This window comes from Carlito syrichta, unplaced genomic scaffold, assembly GCF_000164805.1.
Source record: "Carlito syrichta isolate Samal-C Ts95f unplaced genomic scaffold, Tarsius_syrichta-2.0.1 Scaffold305638, whole genome shotgun sequence".
Classification (NCBI taxonomy): Eukaryota; Metazoa; Chordata; class Mammalia; order Primates; family Tarsiidae; genus Carlito; species Carlito syrichta.
The window spans coordinates 236,199-256,439 of NW_007249734.1; the positions used below are offsets into that span (position 1 = coordinate 236,199).

Consider the following 20,241-nt stretch of genomic DNA (forward strand, 5'->3'; position numbering starts at 1 on the left):
GTGAATGTGCCTCCTACCGTATGGCTGCTTGAATTAATTATATTGATTCAAACAATTTGGTTAAAAGCATGGTTTTAATGCTCTTTGTTGTTCTCTTTTTGCCCCATTGGGAATATTAAAAGAACTATTTAAAATGAAGTGTTGTAATCAATCTTCTGCTGATTTTCAAACTGGAAAGAAATGTTGGCTCTTGCACACACTGGTTTCTCTTCCACTGAATTTCCTTCATCATTCATGCTGATAAAACATTAAAATTAAAATTTTATGTATAAAATGAATACATAATACATTTATTTCAAATGTCAAAGAAAAAAAGAAAACAGATCAAATACTAAACTACTTAAATTTTGTAAAAAGCTAATGACTACAATAAATATATATATTTTTTTACATCTTGGAGTATACAGACTAAAATCTTCAAAACAGTGTTCCTGGGCACCAAGCTTTAGGTTTGGTTCTACAGTGAGTCAGGTGCCATGGTAGATTAAACTCTCCTATTTTAATTTTCTCCTAATTTATATTTTCTCATATAAAATAAAGGGAAAATTCCTAAATTATATTTACCTCTAAAATTGGATGAAATACAATTCCTTTAGAAATACTCAGTGACTTGAGAAACATATTGCTGCCTTTCCTAGGAAAGGCTGTATTTTTAGGAAGGTTTCCAAAATAAGTACTAGTTCTGAGCTGCTGTTACGTATCTAGCATGCTGCAAAGGGACAGCAAGTGGTTTCTCTGTTGTAACAGAAAGAGACTTAAGACCTCATGGAAGGGTCTTGATGCCATTGAGGAGAGTCACTAGGCAAATGTAACTCAGGACCATCTCCCTAGGTCTTTTTGCCAGAAAATTTCGTCAGACACTTGTGACCCAATCCATTCTTGACCTCAGACAATTTTAGTAAAGCCCTGTCTGGAGATAATTTTGGCTCCTCCAAAGACTTAGTAATTTAGGAACTAAGCACATGACATTCCCTTTTGATAAGTCAGGTGTTTAAAAACTATTTCAAAAAGCTTGAGAAAGCATTTGTTAGAATCCTGTTTTTCCTTCTTTGAGTTTCCTTTCTTGCCTGTTCATTCTTAATACGATTGGGTTACAAGTTGAGAAACTACAACAAAGCAAAACGATTTTAAATTCTGTTTTAACCATTCAAATTTACTTAAATTCTCAGATTTTTCAATGTTGCTGTGAAAAGGGATTGCATCTAATGAAGTATGTCACATATTTAACCAAACTACAGTTTGTCCTATATAGTAAATAAATCTTATCCATTTTTTAAAACAATACTTAAATATAAGAAACTCAGTATGTGAGCAAGATATTTGGGCATAAATGAATCACCAGTTGGATGTGCGTTTTCTATTGCCACATTATCTGAAAAGCCATCCGTTACCTCTTAGTAAAAGATTAATCGTTTGGTGTAAAAGCCTGCGTAGCTCTATTAAAACCCAAAGGACACTGTGGCTTAAACATCTCTCATGATGAGGCCTCACTGCTGTTTTGTGATGCAGCACTTCATTATTGCTTATCAACTTCAGTGTGGTGCTCAGAGGGATTTATTTTTTAATGCAAATTTCTGCCAGGCAGGCTGCTGTGGGAGCTCTTTGTAGGGAACCCTGATCTGCCTCAAGGGAGATTCAGGCACAGAATTGCCAATTGTCAGGTTTTATAGACTCAAAGTTCTAGAGATATGTTTTTTTCTTTGCCACCACTGAATCCTGTGTCCGTCTCCTCTGTCCAATTCCTGAGTTCAGCAAGGAAACATCAACATTAAAGGGAAATTTTATTTGCTCACAAATCATTTTGAGCAAAATCAAGCTGGCAATGGAAAAAAGAACTCAAAAATCATCATATTCATCCTAAAACTATGCAAACTTGACGGTATTTGAAGGTGTTCTTTTTATTGGGCAATTTTGCCTATATCTGTCAAAACATTTTATTAAAATTAATAGCATTGACCATGTTTTTAAAAATACATGTTATTGTGTAACCTACAAGAAAGTGCTCATAAGCATACGGTTGAATGAATAGACACAACCATAACATACCTGAGCCACTAACCCCCAAATCAAGAAAAGAACATTTCCAGCACCTTAGAAGACCTTCTCTTGTTCTGTTTCAAAAACCCCACCCCCACCACATTCCATCTTTTCTATAAGGATAACCCCTATCATAACAGTGTAAGGTACTATGCTTGGTTTTATGCTTTATACAAGTGATACCACACAGCATGTTTTTCTCAGCACAATGTTTGCATTTGTTGTTGCTTATAATTATACATCATTGGTTCTCATTGCTATATTTCATTATTTAAATGTTTTATTGTGTGATATACCAAAATTATTTTTTATTTCTACTGTTGATGGGTTAATTGCCTAATTTCTAGTTTAGGGCTATTATAAATAGTATTGTTGTAAACATTCTAGCACATACCATTTCTGTTAGGTATATACCTAGAAGTAAAATTACTGGGCCGTAGGGTATGCATGGAGTTCTGTTTGCTCCATTTCCTTATCAATACTTAATAATCTGTCTTTCTTCATCATATTGAACCATTTTTGTGGGTACGTAGTATTATCTCATTACAGTTATAATTCACATGTATATTTATTGGCTATTTTTAATATACAGTTTTGTGAAGTGTCCATTCAAGTCTCTTGCTCATTTATCTAGTGTTGTCTTTTTCTTATTGATCTGTAAGGAGTTCTATATTCTAGATTCATATCCTTTGTCAAAATATGCATATATTGTGAATATTGTTTCCCACTGTGTGGTTTGCCTTTTCATTCCAGTGATGGTGTCTTTTTTTAATTTTTTTGAGTTGGAGTCTGACTCTTGTCACCCAGGCTGGAGTGCAGTGACACACTCACGACCACCACAGTCTCGACCTGCTAGGCTTAGGGGATCCTTCTGCCTCAGCCTTTCAAGTAGCTGGAACTACAGACGCACGCCACCATGCCTGGCTAGTTTTTGTGATTTATTGTAGAGATGAGGTCTCACCAAGTTGCTAGGCTGGTCTCAAACCCCCTGGCTCCCAAAGTACTGGGATTACAGGCTGAGCCACCGTGCCCAGTCAGTGGTGTCTTTTTTTTGCCCCTCTTTCCCCGATGGTGTCTTAAACTACATTCTTATTCTTAATAGAGTGTATTCATCAATTTTTTTCTTTTATGACTAGCACCTTTTGTTTCCTGTTGAAGAAATCTTTGCTTACTCTAAGGTCACAAACATGTTCCATTTTCCTCTTTATTGTTTTACCTTCTAATCCAGAAAGCCTAAGAATACCTTAAGAGCCTAAAAAAGTTTTTAATTTAAATACATTCTACTTTATGCTTTTTATTTATGTAGTTTCCCCCACCATTTTTCCGTATTCACCTCTCAAAACACAAGCCATTCCTCAGGGTTTATCTTTTAAGAGATATCTCATTTAAAGAAACATTTGTAAACCAATTCCTAACCAGATACGATTTCTTTCTTTCTTGAACCCTCCAGCATTTTGTTGATAAAATGTGACCTATTCCCTTTATGATAAGTATTAATGGATTTAATGCTCTTCTGGGATATGGCAGAGTATCAAGAAGTAGGAGTAGTTAGCAAACACAGTAACTGAAGCCTATAAAACACTGGCTGTGTGTCTGACTCAAGGCTAGACACTTTGCATAGAAAAATCTTAGTTCTCTTACCCAGATATAAGTACTCTTATTTTTACCAACTATAGAAAAGAAAATGGAAGAAAGACGAATTATAAAATCACTTGTCCAAGATTGCATAAGAAAGTGGTGGACCCAGGAGTCTTCAGCTGTCTGACTCCTGTGTGTCATGCCACAGTGTCATGATCATCCCAAAAGCTTGTGAGGGGGAAAAAAAAAAGGCTTGATTCTATGATCAAAAAATTGAGGGAAGAAATGTTATCTGCCTAGATGGTCATAGTGCCTGTTGGTATATTAAAAACTCTGAGATGTGTTTCAGAAAAGAACTACTTTAAGCTTTGTTGAAGCCAGCATTTTCTAAATGTATTTGATGACAGAATCTTTTTCATGTAACAACTTTACATATAGCCTACTTTAGGAAATGATGACATGAGCTTTAAAGTCAGACAAACAGGAGTTTGGATCCAGGCTCTACCACATACTAAATAGTCTTAATCTCTAAGCATCACCCTTCTCATCTGTAAAATGAGACTAATAATATAAATCTTTAAAAGTTGTGTTATAAGTCAATACAAATAAGGGAAACAAATCACCTAGAACAGTACCTGGCACAGAGTAAAATATTTTTAAGTGGTGGCAGTTGTTATCATTTTCTTCTCTTTAGAAAGTAAAATAAATTCTATGTAAATTCTATGTAACTCAGTTTGTAATTTCTGTAGTTGTTAGTACTCTGCCTTATTGGTCTTTCCTAAGTATTTGTTGCTTTAAATAATATTATTTGGGAAAGATTAATTTTAGATAAATATATTCTAGAAGCAGGACTTATGGAGGGTCACAAATCTTACTATATATTTTAGTTGTTTCAGTATCAGATGCTAAGGTCAAATAAAAATTTCAACTAATTCTCATCTGTATACTATACCTGTTTGGAGATCTGGCATTTAAAATCTCTTAGTTTGATGGTAAAATGCTTCTGTCTACAACTGGAGAATGTGTCTATATAAGTGGAATGTTTCCAGATGTACAATTATTGTGGTGAAAAGCAAAGTTAGAAGTCAAATTGCCTGAATTTGAATCCTGGCCTCTCCATGTACAGATTGTGATATGGTTAGATAGAGGCTGATGGGAGAATGGAAATGCTGAGAGAAGTGGGGAGATGCTGCTGTGATGGTCATTATCCTGGGAAAGAGAAAGATACACAGGATAAGGGACTACAACACTGGGAAGGCAATAAAGAGAGAAAATGATGAGTTTGGCAGAAAATCTGAAATATCACTCATTTTAATTTCTTTGAAGAAAACTTTGGAAGTTCAATAGTTGACATTGCCTCCCCAGATATGTGTTTATAACGTGTTAACTTTCTTATTTTGGTACTCACTGAAGAGGATGTACATAGAACAGCCTAAGAAACTCCTCCTGCAGCATCTAGAATACAGATAGATTTGATCTTATTCTCCAATGTTTCTTCATGCGTATTTGGTGACTTGGTGTACTCTCCTTTTGAAGAATTAAGTGATTTGTTTTTGTTATGGTATGTAAATAAGAGTCACTAGGAAGGCTTAAAATTATATCCTCAATGGGCCTTCAAGATCATATTTCTAAAGGCTAAAGACTAAGGCAATAACTTCAAGTGTCACCTGGCCCCCAAGTAAGGTTTTTATTGTGGCATATTGCAATATAACATTAACATAATAAGGCACCTATTATGTTACAGAGGTAGTTGGCTGAGATAATGGTTTTTTAAATGATCATAGTGGGGAATTGCCTTTTACATATTACAGTAAGTTCCCTACATATGAATGAGTTCCATTCCAAAAGCGCATTTGTTAGTCCAATTTGTAAGTCTGGCAAAGTTAGCCTAGGTACCCAACTAACACAATCAGCAATACAGCTATACATCACCACTGCTTTTATGCTTGCTTCTGGACATCCTGAGCTTCAAATAAAGATACTGTACTACTGTATGCTATACAGTACCATATAGTAACTACACAAAGGCACAACCACTTGTAGAGCATGCACATACGTGACAATATGCGCCAGACCCGTGAACACAGAATGGGACCACGACTCAAAAAAAAGTCAATTGTAGGCTCTGACCCATGAGTAAAGTAATATGCAAGGGTATATTATACTACACTTTGCATTAAAATGCTTACTCATTATATTTTCAACCTTTTTTTTCTCTCAGATGACAGAGCATTCAAAGCATGAAATAACTTGTGCAAAAAAAATGCAGTTTATTTCCATTTATTTCCTGTTTGCAAAAAGTTCCTTTGAAGTAATCTGTCATGGTGAAGCAGTGTTAAAAAGCAGGTTTTAAAAGTGAAAACAGCAAGGTTGAGGTGAAGGATTGATGAAAGCATAGTTTATATTTATTCAGAAGATCTACCAGTACTTTAAAACAATCTGTGTTTAACATGGCAAATTGTCTGTCATTAAAATGCTAATGAAATGGTAAACAGCTGCTAAGTTTTTATGCTAATGAATGGTGGTAGCTAAGTAGTTCTCAAGCCTTGTCTTTATTTGCATAGAGATTTGATTGGGTAGGGAGGATCTTTGTGCATTCCAACCTTTGTTGATGGAGCAATCTGTTTGTAAAGTTCCCTGTTGTCTTCTATTTGATTTGAGTTTGTTAGTACAAAGTGACTCTCACCAGGCCCTTGAGGGTCATGTATTACACGGTATTATCAGAGCCACCATTGTAGGCTTAGAGAAAGAACTTTGCTTCCCTTTCGGAGATTTACAATGGCAAACTAATTACAAATTTGTTAATCGTGAAGCTTTAAGTAGAATGATCCTGTATACTTACTTTAGACTTTCAACGTACTTTAGACTTTCAATGATTATAATAATAATAAACTGTGTCATTTGGTCTAATATAAGAAATACTTCTATTTTTCAATTTAGCTAAGAGGCCTTTGGTCTAATATAAGAAATACTTCTATTTTTTAATTTAGCTAAGACTTTAAGCCTTTTAAAATAATAAAAAATTTTATTTTATTTTAATAAGTGCCACTGCAACATTTGATGTATGGATATAACATATCATCTTGGATCTACAAGCACTGAAGTTAACATTACCTAATTTGAAAAGTAATCTGTAATTAAATACAGGGTTGTTATGTGAATGACAGACTGAGATCAGAATATTTACTTGGGCATCAGAAAAAAACCATTACTGCTCAATCTATATTTTTGGCTGATTATCTTTTTGCTGAGTGCTACTCTGTATTCCCTAATGGATGGGGCAGACCTGAAGACATGCCATTACAGATAAATGCTTCAGGATTCCTCCTCTCTATTTTTTTCTGTTTTTAAGATCAATGTAAATGAAGTATGACAGTCGAAAACACTATTGCCAATAATGTTCTGGAACGATTTGAAATATAATGCAGGGCATATTAAGGAAATTCATTACCAAAAGGAACATCATTGAAATAGAAACTTTAATGATCCCAGGGCACTGTGTAGGAGATTGGTGGAATTTTTGTTTGTTTGTTTTTTTGAGTTGGAGTCTCACTCTGTCACCCAGACTGGAGTGCAGTGGCTGCTCCCGGCCACTGCAGCCTCGACCTGCTGGACTCCAGTGATTCTTCCGCCTCAGCCTTCCAAGTAGCTGGAACTACAGGCACGCACTACCACACCTGGCTAATTTTTTTGATTTATTGTAGAGATGAGGGCTCACCAAGTTGCCCAGGCGGGTCTCGAACCCGCGGGCTCAGGCAATTAACTCACCTCAGCCTCTCAAGGCGCGGGATTACAGGCTGAGCCACCGAGCCCAGCTGGAAATTTTAATAGTTGGAGTATTTTCTCATACTTCATTTCTTTTTGAAGTTAGCAGGGAATACACTTATTGCGTTGCCCTATGTAGGCAGGCCAGGAGATACTGGAACATGCAGACATTGATAGTGATGGTGATAAAATGTTTCAGACCCTTTGGAAAACAGTTTAGCTGATCCTCAAAAGGTTAAACCACATGGTTACCATATGACCCAGCAATTCCCCAAATTCTACCCCAAGGTGTATACCTGAGAAAACTGAAAACATATGTCTACACAAAAACTTGCAAATAAATGTTCATAGCATTATTTATAATAGCCAAAAAAGTGGAAACAACCCAAATGCCTATTGACTGATGAACCAATAAGCAAAATATGGGACATCCATACGATGGAATATTATTCAGCCTTAAAAAGGAATAACATTTTGATACATGCTACAACACGGACGAACCTTGGATCATTATGTCAAATGAAAGAAGCCAATGACAAAAGGCCACATATTATATGACTTTATTTAAATAAAATGTCCAGAATAGACAAAACTATAGAGACAGAAAATAGATTCATAGATGCCAGGGGCTAGGAATATTGGGAGGAAATGGGAAGTAACTGCTAATGGGTACAGGGTTTCTTTTGAAGGTCATGAAAACATTCTAAAATTGATTGTGGTGATGGTTATACAACTCTGTGTATATGTGAAAAATCATTAATCTTATACTTTAAGGGGCTGAATTGTCTGGTATGTGAATTTTATATCAATAAAGCTGTTATATTAAAGGGGGGAAAAAGGAAAAAGGCATGTCAGAGTCTGCCTCCCAGAGAGCCACATACACCAGGAATCACTTATCTGCACTGCACAGAAGGTATAGGCTGAAGAGGAGTGCTTGTTACTGACACAGAGCATTATAAATTCCCTACTTGTGCGTTAATCCAGGTATCTAAAGAGGTAACAGCTGATACAACTATTTAAAGGTCCAGTTGCGAAAATAATACAAAACTCATTAGAAATAAAAATTTAAGACAAAAATGTAAGTTCCTGTCCCAACTACTTCCTGGTTCCTAGTACCCTGTTCACAGCCAAACTATAATCAATCCTTTTTTATTCTTAACTGTCTAATATCTAGACTACCTGTTTCCCTCAAAGTAAGAGTGAGTTTCCGTTTGTTTGTTTGTTTAAGAGAACAAGTTGAGTCATAACTTTATTAAAGCAGACAGTAACTATGAGTTCAAGTTTTCTTCTTCTTGTAAAAACTCTATAATTATCTCTAATTTGCACAAAACATCCCCGCTAGCCATTCGGTAATTCTCAATAGTAAAGAGCATCTGGCTTCAAGAGACCTCACCCCCTCTTCTCTATTGCATTTTTGGCTAGTCAGAGGCAACAGGTTGGACCACAGAATGTTCTCATTCTGCCTGTCTCACCTACCAATAGGATCTGTGTACTAGATATTGTGACTGAGTCTAAGCAGACCTTGATCCTTGCCATAGGGAAGCATTCTACGTCATTGTCTTCGATAATGAGAAGGAAGATCCTTTTTAACTGTGTTTGCTACTCACATAATTGCATTTGCTTATTTCTCACATAACTGTCTTGCTCACAGGTTGCAGCTCAGTTGATCTTGTTGTTGCACTGTAGGTTTGGGAGAGAGATGGATGTGAGCGAGAGATTGAATTCATTTTTGTTTTGTTCTTGGCAGGCAGTACATGCCACACTACTACCCTTCCTGCTCTTGTGCGCACACCTTCCCTGATGATGCAGCCATCACTGGATATCAAACCATTTATGTCTTTTCCAGTGGACAGTAGTTCTGCTGTGGGGCTCTTTCCAAATTTTAACACAGTGAGTAAATGTATTTTTATTTGTGCCTTCCTCAGTCTCTCTCATTACATGTGTGAATAGACAATAGATGCAGCCTGTTTCCAAAGTGTGTGATTTTCAACCACATATTGGTTATGCTGCTCAGTTGTGCTATGGGAGATGATGCTTCACCCATGGGAGTTAGTCGAAGCAATAACCAGCATACTGATTATACAAATATTTTCATGGACAACTATTCACCTGTTGCATTGCTCAATTTTGATAGAATTTTCAGTGACTTTGAAACATGTATCATTTCTGGGATGCTATTCACATGCTCAATAACACAATTTAGAGATACCAAGACACATTGATTTTTCTCTTCTACTGAAAAGAAAAAAAAATGACTGTAGGATTTATCTCTTTGGGTGCATTTTTACTTGGGAGATATTTTAGATAAAATGTGACTCTTACACAAACAGAATTTTTACTTGGGGGCTATTGTGGATTACGTGATTCTGACTCTATTAACAAAAATAAAAACACTCATTTTAAATCTATGTATTAGTTGTCTGCATGATACTTTGACATTCCCTTTAAAACATATGATACATGTTAGTGAATTACCTATATTTAACTAATGTTCTTCATTCAGGTCAGCTGACTTTATTTGAATGAAAAACATTTTGTAGGCATGTCAAATGGAACATGACATCTTTCACAATAGAATTCAGTATAAAATCAGTCTGTAGCCAGATTTTTGAACTTAAAAGAAAAGGTTAAACAGTTTGGGTGATTGCATAAATTATGTCTGCTGAATTGATACAGTCGGTTGGAGCATGATGGTCTATATGAATGACACAGCATTATAAATGCTGCTGTAATTAAAAAAAAATTGCATTATCAACACCACCAGACAGCGAGCATCTGAAGTACTGCCAAATGTTTCCATTTGCAAACTTGTCTTCTGTATGAAGTGAAAGCAGCAAGAGAATTTTTCCTTAAGGGTTGCAGATAAAATCTGCTGACTGGCCTTCTATCAGGGCTTAGTATCGTAAGGTAATTAGGGGGTCGGGGACCAGCCAACTTTTTACAGAGCACTGGTCTGGACTTAGTGAGTAAAAAGTTGAATGTTTTTGTCTTCTTTGGGTTTTTCAGAGACAAGTCAAACAGTTTTTTGTTTTTTGGTTTTTTTTGAATTGGAGTCTCACGCTGTCACCCAGACTGGCGTGCAGTGGCTGCTCCCGGCGCAGCCTTGACCTGCTGGGCTCTGGCGATCCTTCCGCCTCAGCCTTCCAAGTAGTTGGAACTACAGGCGCGCGCTACCAAGCCCAGCTAATTTTTTTGATTTATTGTAGAGATGAGGTCTCGGCAAGTTGCCCAGGCGGGTCTCGAACCCACGGGCTCAGACAATTCACTCACCTCGGCCTCCCAAAGTACGGGATTACAGGCTGAGTCACCGAGCCTGGCAGTTTTTTGTTTTTTAAAAGAGGCATAAAAGAGTGAACATTGTTTCTAGAGCAATAAAGCAGTTCAGTAGGATAAATCATGCCTGCCTTGGTCCCATTAATCCATAGGGAGTGACACTCCCAAAGCACCAGTGATACCATTTCAAAGAGCTTGAGCTCAAACATGCCTGTTGTATCCTCTATTGAAACACGTGTGATACATTCCAAAAGAACATTTTCTAGGTATTTGGTTTTAATCAATGTGCCTTTGGAAGGCAGTATTTATAGCCACTGCTGATGTCCAGTTGCTGTCAGGAGGTGTTGATGGCATGGGTAGCCTTAAATGACTCTTACTGTGATTCTGTATTTGTTTTTAGCACAAATAATACATGAACACTTATTTCAAAGATTCAAATAAAACATTAGCATTCAAGACATAAAGTTACCATTCTCTACCCCTACACTGACGCTTACTCTCTTCACTAGAGGAAGGTGGTCAGCAGCTGGTGTCCATCCTTCCAGCCTGCTTCTGGAAATATATTATGCACATAGCTAATTGCTCAGTCAGTTGCCTTTCTACAACTGCAATCATATGATTAGCACTGTTCTGTAAGTCACTTTTTTATTATCAAAATGTCTTATTCCTACCTCTCTTTTTAAGAACTGTGAAACAGAAATGGAGAGAATACTTTTATAAATGATCTTTTAAGATAAAAATACAGTTTCATAATGGGTTGTTAATATTACATAGGCGTTACAGATGCACTAACAGAACGTTTTGTTTGGTTAATTGTACATAGCAATTAATCTTATGATACATTTGAGAAAACCCAAAGAAGAATTCTGTTAATAGAAGTTCATCTTTTTTTCTTCTTGGAAGAATATAAAGGTATAATTTTCAAATAAACATACTATTTGGTTTAGATAAAGAACACTGCAAAGAACCACATGAAATAATTATTTTAATCTATTAGAGAGCCCTTCTGGTAGTATATTAAAAATTAAGTCTTTTCAAGTAGAACCCTCTATCATCTTGTAAGAAATGAATTTATAGGATCATTGGGTGACCTGTGTTTTTTTCACTGTGAGTTGCAATTTAAATTACTCTAATCCTTTTCCTATAGGCTTTTCCATTCTAGTATCCACTTTACCCGATAGACTACTCAGGGAAATTTCATGAAAGTCATTGTCTACATTTTCCTAGGAAAACACTATTACATCACTACTAATTATACTGGATTGTTGTATATTTGCAATGTTTTATATCCTACAAAGGACTTAGATCTTAAAAACATTTTGAGAGGCCATGATTATTACTTCTGTTGTCTAGAGGAGGAAAAGAGGGCTATTAAGGAAAGAACTAAGAGTTGAATTAGAATCTTCTAACTTCAAAACTCATGTTCTGGCTCTTCATGGCCTTGGCTTTTTTGGCCAATATCACCTCCCATCTCATTCATCGTGAACAAAGCTCAATCAGAAATCTTTTGTGCTCTTTTCTGGAAGCAAGGTAGTCAAATAAATAGACTTGAATTTTCATCTTTGTTCACAAAGTGGAATCATTAAGTAGAAGGAGAAAAGGATTTTTTGAGTATGTAAAATAGACCTCTACAAACAATGTCTATAAAGCAGAATATATTTGAAAAACAACTATAATTTATTGTTGGCAAATTTTTAAAGTATATTGTACTCAATTCTTGCTCTTTGAAAACCAGGTGAATTCTACTATACCATTTTATTCTTAATCAAGGCTAATATTAGTAAATATAAGAAATGAGGTCAATTTTAATTCCATAATTATTATCAGAAGAATGAAAACTCTGTGCTCTGATACCATAGCTGAAAGTTTTGGAAATTTAATGTTTTATTATTTTTTTAAATAGACTTTTAAAAATATATGAAGTAATTATTTCCTTCTTTTTTTAACAATGGAGTATGATAACATTACATGAGAAAAATAGCAAGAATGAAATGAGATTTCACTGGATTCCAAAACAGAATAGGTTCCTGTTCTATGCTAAGTTATACACAATGAAGAAATATACTTCATAGTGTTCCTTTAGTGGCAGTCTTGCCTTATACACTACAACCAACAATACCTCTCTCAGTACTTATGTATGAAAAATAAGCAAATGATTTAAGACATTGTCCAAGCAGAGTTATAAAGAGACATGATGAGGAAGATGGAGTTTGGATCATTGATAACTTAGGATGGGCTGTATTTCAAGGAAGCATGACTGGAGAATGATGATGTTAACTCTGTACTTCTGCTGTTGTACTTTACAGAGGGGCTGCTTTGAGTCATTTATAAATAAAAGACTGTGTGGACCTAGGCATAAATTTTTAAGGATCTCAATCTTTATATCTAAAGCCTAATAGGCTTCTGTGTCTGGCTACCCACGAATGCACACTTCTACCACTGCCACCCTACCGTCAACTATTTGTCATTCAGGGCTCAACTTACATGTCACATCCTTCACAGGAAGTCTTCTGTGACTCTTCATGTCTAAATTAAGTCCCATCCTCTGTGTTTCCAAACTAGCCCCAGATTACCTCAATTATAGCAGCTAAGACACCATAGTCTTTATCTGATAATCTGTCTTCACTAAAGTGACAGATCCCTGAGAACAGTAACCATATCTTATTCATCCTAGTATGGTAGGTGTCTGGCACAGGTGCTCAATAAAACATTTTTGAAGGGAGAAAGGGAAGAAAAAGTCAGAGGAAGGGGCCCCAGTTTCTTGTTTTCAGTGTTCAACTTCTCTGATCCAGCAAAGGAAACACTAACATTTTGAGCCCCTTCTACATACCAGGTGATAAGCTCAGATGTTCACTTTTTATTTTCTTGAGAATTGTCATTGTTTTCTAATCTAAAGGCAATAGTTACCAACTTTTCTCCAGCTACATTCCTGATGTTCTCTGTGTGGATGTTGTAGAAACTTCAGCAAGTCCTAGGACATGGCTTTAGGAGCATTTAGCTAAAAAAACAAAGGTATTAGTTACTGGATTGTATTAAAAACATAAGATATGCACTCAAGAGTACAGGGTTTGGGGAGAGGATAAACAAAACAAGCCTACCCAGATGCCTATGAAGTGGATAAGAAATAGAATAAATAGACTTGGGAAAAGGCAAGATAATAAAACAAGAACCATCGGCAAAGTGAAAATATTTACTGAAATTCAAGAAACACCAAAATAAAATCTTTTTGTGTCTCAGTAGAACTATTTTCATTATTTTGTTATTCATTTTTCTTAGATTTGCCAAATGCTCCATGGTCATCCTTTAATGCTTATATAATGGTTTGGGAGCTGCCAAAATATACATAATTGTTTCTTGCCTTAGAATTAGAATCTCTGTCACCTCTCAGCCTTTTGGCTAAGACCAAGTAAAGAATTAGAATCTCCTGTCTCCTTTACTGTGGATGCAATTTTCATCTTTGTTCATAAACAACTGGGATAATACTTCATGTTTAGCTCTCTTTAACAAGAAATTTCTTGAGAATTGAAATAAATTGCATACTTACTAAGATGGATAATGTTCACTTTCACTTAATGGAATAAAATAAGTTCATTTATTAGATGCATTCATACATATACTCATATTCATATATTTATGCATTCACACACAAACACACACACACACACACACACACTATTATGAACTGAATTTTTGTGTCCCCTCCAAAATTTATATGTTGAAGCTTTAACCTCCAGCGTGATCATATTTGGAGATAGAGCCATTGGAAGATAATTAGAGTTAGCTGAAGTTGTGAGGTTGAGGTCCTCATGATGGGATTAGTACCCTTATAAGAAGAGACAAGAGAGAGCCCTTTCTCTTCCTTTGCCATGGGAGGACACCATGAGAAGGCAGCCATCAGCAAGCTAGAAAGATAGCCCTTATCAGAGCCCGACCATGCTGGCACCTTGATCTTGGATTTCCAATCCCCAGAACCATGAGAAAATAAATTTCTGTTTTTTAAGCTACCTGGTCTGTGGTATTTCGTTATGGCAGTCTGCACAGGCTGAGGCACATACCCAACATATATGAAGTGATGATAAGTAGGTAACATTTCTATTTAACAGCCACATATTACACACATGCAAAGATGTATTTCTGTAACTGTCTAGAGTTGTAGTTATAATCTAGAGTTGCCATGGGACCACAGTGACCTCTAAATTTCTCTGCCGATTGGCAGGTGTTTTATGTGCCTATTTATTTGAAACGTTTTTGTGAGTCTGCTATGTTTTTACAACTTGCTCTAGGAAAGCACAAGTACATTGGAGGACACTGCTACTTTACTGAAAGAAGCTCAACAATCTTATTTTTGGGAAAAATAATCTGATTTTTACAGTTTACCTTAAAATTATTTTTTCCTGAGACATGAACAAATATGTAGAACAGAATTAAGATTATTTCTAAGTATTTAAAGTCCTAAACCACTCTATCATTCTTGGGATCATCCATGACAAGCTATGATCTCTAAGATTACCATTATCATTCTAGATCCTCTGAGATTCTAAATCATTCATGTTTTGGTAATATCAATAAATAGCTAAAGTTTTTCTTTAGTAGAAATAATAATATGTTTATCATAGAGATCTTTAAAAAGAAACTAGGAATCAGAATCATATTTATTTCGCACCACATTTTTCATGAGGTGTTTTTGTAAGGAAACTTGAAGTAAGCGATGACATTTAACTTTTACCTGCCTTTAATACCTTTATTTAATTAAGTCTTTATTTAAAATCTGAACATATTTCTCTTTTATTTGACTATTTTTTATTGAATTTTGTTTAAGTAGAATACTTTTGCAACTCAAATAAATTTTGCCCTTTGAGGTTTTTTTTTTTTTTTTTCATTCTACTGATGCTTGCTGTCATTAAAAAAGTTTTTTTTATGAGAACCCTTTCTGGTCCCCTCCCACTGTGGGAGCTTTTCTGTCCTCTCAATAAATTCTACTTTCTAAAAAAACCAGTTTTTTATTCCCCAGTCTAGACAGCATAGCAAGACCTCGTCTATACAAAAAAAAAAACAGGTGTGGTGGGGTATGCCTATAGTCCCAGCTACTTGGGAGGCTGAGGCAAAGGGATTACCTGAGCCTAGGAGGTAAAGACCGTGGTGAGCTGTGATTATGCCACTGCACTCCTGCCTGGGCAATAGAGTGAGACCCTGACTCACAAATTAAAATGTGGAATATATATATTCCATATTTCTTAGGATATCAGTATGTCAAACTGACTCTTCTTGAACTGACACATTTATTCCAGTCAAATAAAAAAAAGTGGCTAAACTTTTATTTTTCAGGATATGCTTTAAAATATATTTGATTATCTTCTTTTATGTGTTCTAAAGAAGTGCACAGAATTAAAATGTGCCAAGATGAAATTTTCCATGGTTACTCAAAATCATTTGAAGTAGGCAGAGGTTGATGGCCTATTATTAGGCTCAGATAAGTCAACAGGAACACTCCCCAGATCATTAGAGAAAAATAGTTATAGGAAGTCTTTGCAATATGGTACAAACTAACAAAGATTTTGTACAAATATTTAAGCATATATTTATATGCTTGGAATATTATACACCACTATTACATTTGACAGAGAGAAGAATTAAATAAACATACCACTGGGGGGGAGGCATAGTGACCATCTGCACTATTGTATCTCTCACCCTTTCAAACCATAAATAGTTCTTTTAAAATTTAACTCATGTCCCTTTCCTTACTCAAAAGCCTCAAGGTTTCTCTTCCTAAAGGCTTTGTCTTCAAACCTCCATTTGGATTATGTAGATATTATTTGTGTGGTATGTATACATGTATAAATGTATGTTTGTATAATATGTAGTCATATTTGTTCTTTCTTCTTAATAAATTACTTGTTTAGGGCATCTAGAAAAAGTCATACACCACTTACTGCATGTCATTGTGCTAAGGAGGCATCATAGTGATGAATAAGTTGGAAGTTGCTCACTGTCTGATGGGGATTGCTTTTTCGAGTGTAATTCACCATAACGTAATAGAGGATTCTGCTCATAATGAACGGTCAATTCATTTGATAAAAGCTGCCCCAAAAAATCAGATTGAGACTTTGATGGGCCCTTATGATAGGAATACAAGATTTCAGGAGCCTGTGAAAAGAGTCATTTGTAGACCTACCATGCTGTGTCCTCTTTGTGTCCCTTTCATTATCCTAGTCTCAACTTCACATGGTTCTGGGGCCTCATCTTCAGTGCTAGAGTTTCAAGGATTATGTGTACTTGGAGGGTACATCAGATTTTCTGGCAAGACAGGTCTTTAGGATTGGCGCTGTCCCAGGTCAGCATTTTTCAAGAGTAGAATCAACTTGGATAAAGTGTCCATGTCGGGCCCTCTTCTTAAAAAATTTTTCTTATTCTACACTACTATTCTTAACCAGTCTCTAGTTAATTAAAAAACAAGAGGAAACCAGCAGCCTTGTTCTTGGCTACTCTCAGTGACCAAGTCTATATGTGCCTGTGGTAAAGAAGGCTAGCTGAATAAATACAAAAAAGTATTATTACAGTACAAAAAATTTTCTCCATCCCAGAACAGGTACTTCTAAATTGGTTTCTCTATAACCTTTCATTGATGGTGGTGGCCACTGAAAAACTTCTATCAAGAGCCATCCAATAGCATAGATTTTTTTTTTTCCTCCTTCTAGATTCTTGTGTTCAGGATTAAGTCTCAAATCCCTTGGGGAGTGGGGAGACATGCTTTGGAACATTCCAGTTCCTTTACTTTTATAGTTGCTTTTGAGAGTGCTAAGGATGAATTGGAGTGCTGTTTAGCAATCTGTGAAGTTTCAACATCTTTATAGAGCTTAGTAGGTATCCTGAAAAAACAGTTGGTTTTTCCAGATTTGCTTTCAATTTAGGTTTTCTTACCTTCCTTTTAATGTTCTGATGCTTGAAAAAAAAATTTTTTTAACATAAATTATATCTTTTTCAAAGATCTAGTATCAGAGAGATTAGCATATTTTAAAGACATTTTATAATTAATTTTTGAATGTACTCGGCACGTGAAATAGATTACATGTGTCATTGTGCCCTTTTAGCAGATCAGAAAATTGAAGAATATAACTCAGTGTTCTTATTTCTTCCAACAGAGAGTTTAATCACTGAAAAGGAAAACAAAAAAATCTAAATATCAGACAAGCACTATATCTTGAATTTAAATTGTATACTTCTCTCAGGTTATTCAAGTGGGAAATATTTTTTTAAGAACCCAATAAATCCTTGTGGCTTCTAAAGTCAAGCTGAAAATTCTCCTTTGCAGTGCACTCTATTTAGGAGATAGATTTGTCTTTTCAGTTTCATATGTGTTTTCTCTTACTGTGAGTACAGTTTCTAGAACCAACTAAAGATCTGAGTGGTATAGTAGAAAGTACAATTAATTTTTTTCCATAGGCTTATGATTTACAAATAATTAGAGGTCCACAGAAGGAATTCTCCAACAATTAAAAGCAAATATCTGGGCTTAATTTTTTTGTTTTTCCTAGGTAGATTCCAAAATTTCATCATACATAAGATAGTTCATTGCCATAACAGTATAATCAAACCCACAAGAATCTCCATTTCCCAAAATGAACGGAAGCTAATGGATGCTAAGATGATTACTAATGACTGCTACCATGTGGTATACTTTTGAAATACTTACCTTCCAGAGGGTGTAGTGGCATTCATTTATTTAGTTATTTAGTCACTCATTCATCAGCTATATCCCACCTCCTCCCATAAGCCCTTTGGAGAGTTCTCTGATCTCAGAGAAGTAACTCCACTTAACTTGTTCCAAAGTAAACCTCTGACAGTCCTGCCTAACCTTGACTCTGCTTCAAGCAGCCCAGGGAAGTAGGAGCCAGCATTAAGAGAAGAAAGAAGAGTGATCCCCACTTTATTGTTTAGTGAAAGAGCACTAGACTAGGAGTCAGAAGACCTATATTCTGGACTCATATTCTCTGAACTTAAGAAAGTCACTTAGTGCCACTTTTCCTCTTTTTAGAACTGAGGATGATAATAGCTTTCTGTTATTACCTCATGAAAAGTTGAGTTTTTCCAAGATAGATTGTGGATATTTTTAATGCCAAATATTTTTATTCTAACTGAGGTGATGGTAGGGTCAGCATACAGTATCAGAATTCCTGGGAGTGTCAGAGGGAGGAAACCAGTATGAGCTTTTTGTTTATCATGAAGCACTGAGGATTTTTTTAAAATTGATTTGGCATATTTATGGGGAATTGAAGGTATGACTAAATGTTTAGAATAGTCTTGAAATTTAGTGAGAGGCTGTGAAAAAAATCATTAGTGTATATCATATCACCATACTATCTTTAATAATTTGAAATACCCATAAACATCAAATGAGATTTTGTTTTGGAAAGGATACTTAAAACAGCAAAGCTCTATTTTAATAAATAATAATATTTTAATTAATACATCTGTTTCTTTTATCTTTTCCCAACTAACTACCTTAAATAATCCAAGTTATGTTTATCACTGGGACTGGCACTGTACATTAGAGCAATCCTAATTAAGGTAGATGCTAAGGATGTACATAAGTCTAAGACTTTCAGTTTAAGAAATGTATACTCCAGCTTGAAATATTTGTGCCTGACTGGGTACAGTGGCTCACGTCTGTAGTCCCTGCACTTTGGGAAGCTGAAGCAGGGGGATGGCTTGTACCCAAGAGTTCAAGACCAGCCTGGACAAAAATAGTGAAATCTTATCTCTACAAAAAAAATCAAAAAAACAAGGCAAGTGTGGTGGCACATGCCTATGGTGCCAGCTACTTGAGAGGCTGAGGCGGAAGGATCTCCTGAGCCCAGGAGATGGAGGCTAGCTACAGTGAGGCCTGATCATCCCCCTGCACTCCACCCTGGAAGAAATAATGTCTCAAAATATAAAATTAAAGAAAAGACCAGGTGCAGTAATCCCAGCATTTTACGAGGTGGAGGCGAGAGGATTGCCTTAGCCTAGAAGTTCGAGACCAGCCCGAGCACCGTGGCGAGACCTCATCTCTACAATTAATCAAAAAACTTAGGCGAGGTGGTGCGCACCTGAAGTTCCAACTGCTCAGAAGGTTGAGGTGGAAGGATCACCTGAGCTCAGCAGGTTGATAGCCTGCAGGAGCCATGAGCGTGCCACTGCACTCCAGCCTGGGCGACAGAGTGAGACTCCAACTCAAAAAATAATAATAATAAATTAAATTAAATAGTTATGCCTAGTACTTAGCAGGTGCTCAATTTATGCTGGCTGAATGAAATAATGGTCTTGCATACTTAAAGATCAGATTCACCTGACTGACTGCAAGCAATGAAGAGGTGCTGCAACTGAGTTTGAAGCAGGGCTAGAGGAGGGTATATTGATTGGTTACTAGGAATAACTGCAGCCAGTTTGATTGGATTTGATTTTTCCTTGTTTGCCTTCAGTAATATTTAGCTTTAAAGGCTACCTGTAAAAACACTTTGAACCTGAAAGCTGTATACCTGTAACATATTATCACCAAGCCCTAAGACATAGTGGATTTTTTTGTTATATTTTTAAAATACTATCAAC

The 20,241-nt window shown here is 35.9% G+C and overlaps 1 protein-coding gene across 10 annotated transcripts in view; it reads left to right on the forward strand.

Moving 5' to 3' along the window:
• ZNF385B (zinc finger protein 385B) overlaps window positions 1–20,241 on the forward strand; it is a 320,784-nt gene that overhangs the window by 208,570 nt on the left and 91,973 nt on the right. For 8 of the 10 annotated variants that reach the window (XM_008061897.2, XM_021714369.1, XM_008061896.2 and 5 more), the window contains one exon: window positions 9,128–9,270. The exons of the other annotated variants lie outside the window; for them this stretch is intronic. In XM_008061897.2, coding sequence (XP_008060088.1) covers window positions 9,128–9,270 — 143 coding nt within the window. The remainder of the gene's footprint in view (window positions 1–9,127; window positions 9,271–20,241) is intronic. 10 annotated transcript variants of the gene reach the window in all.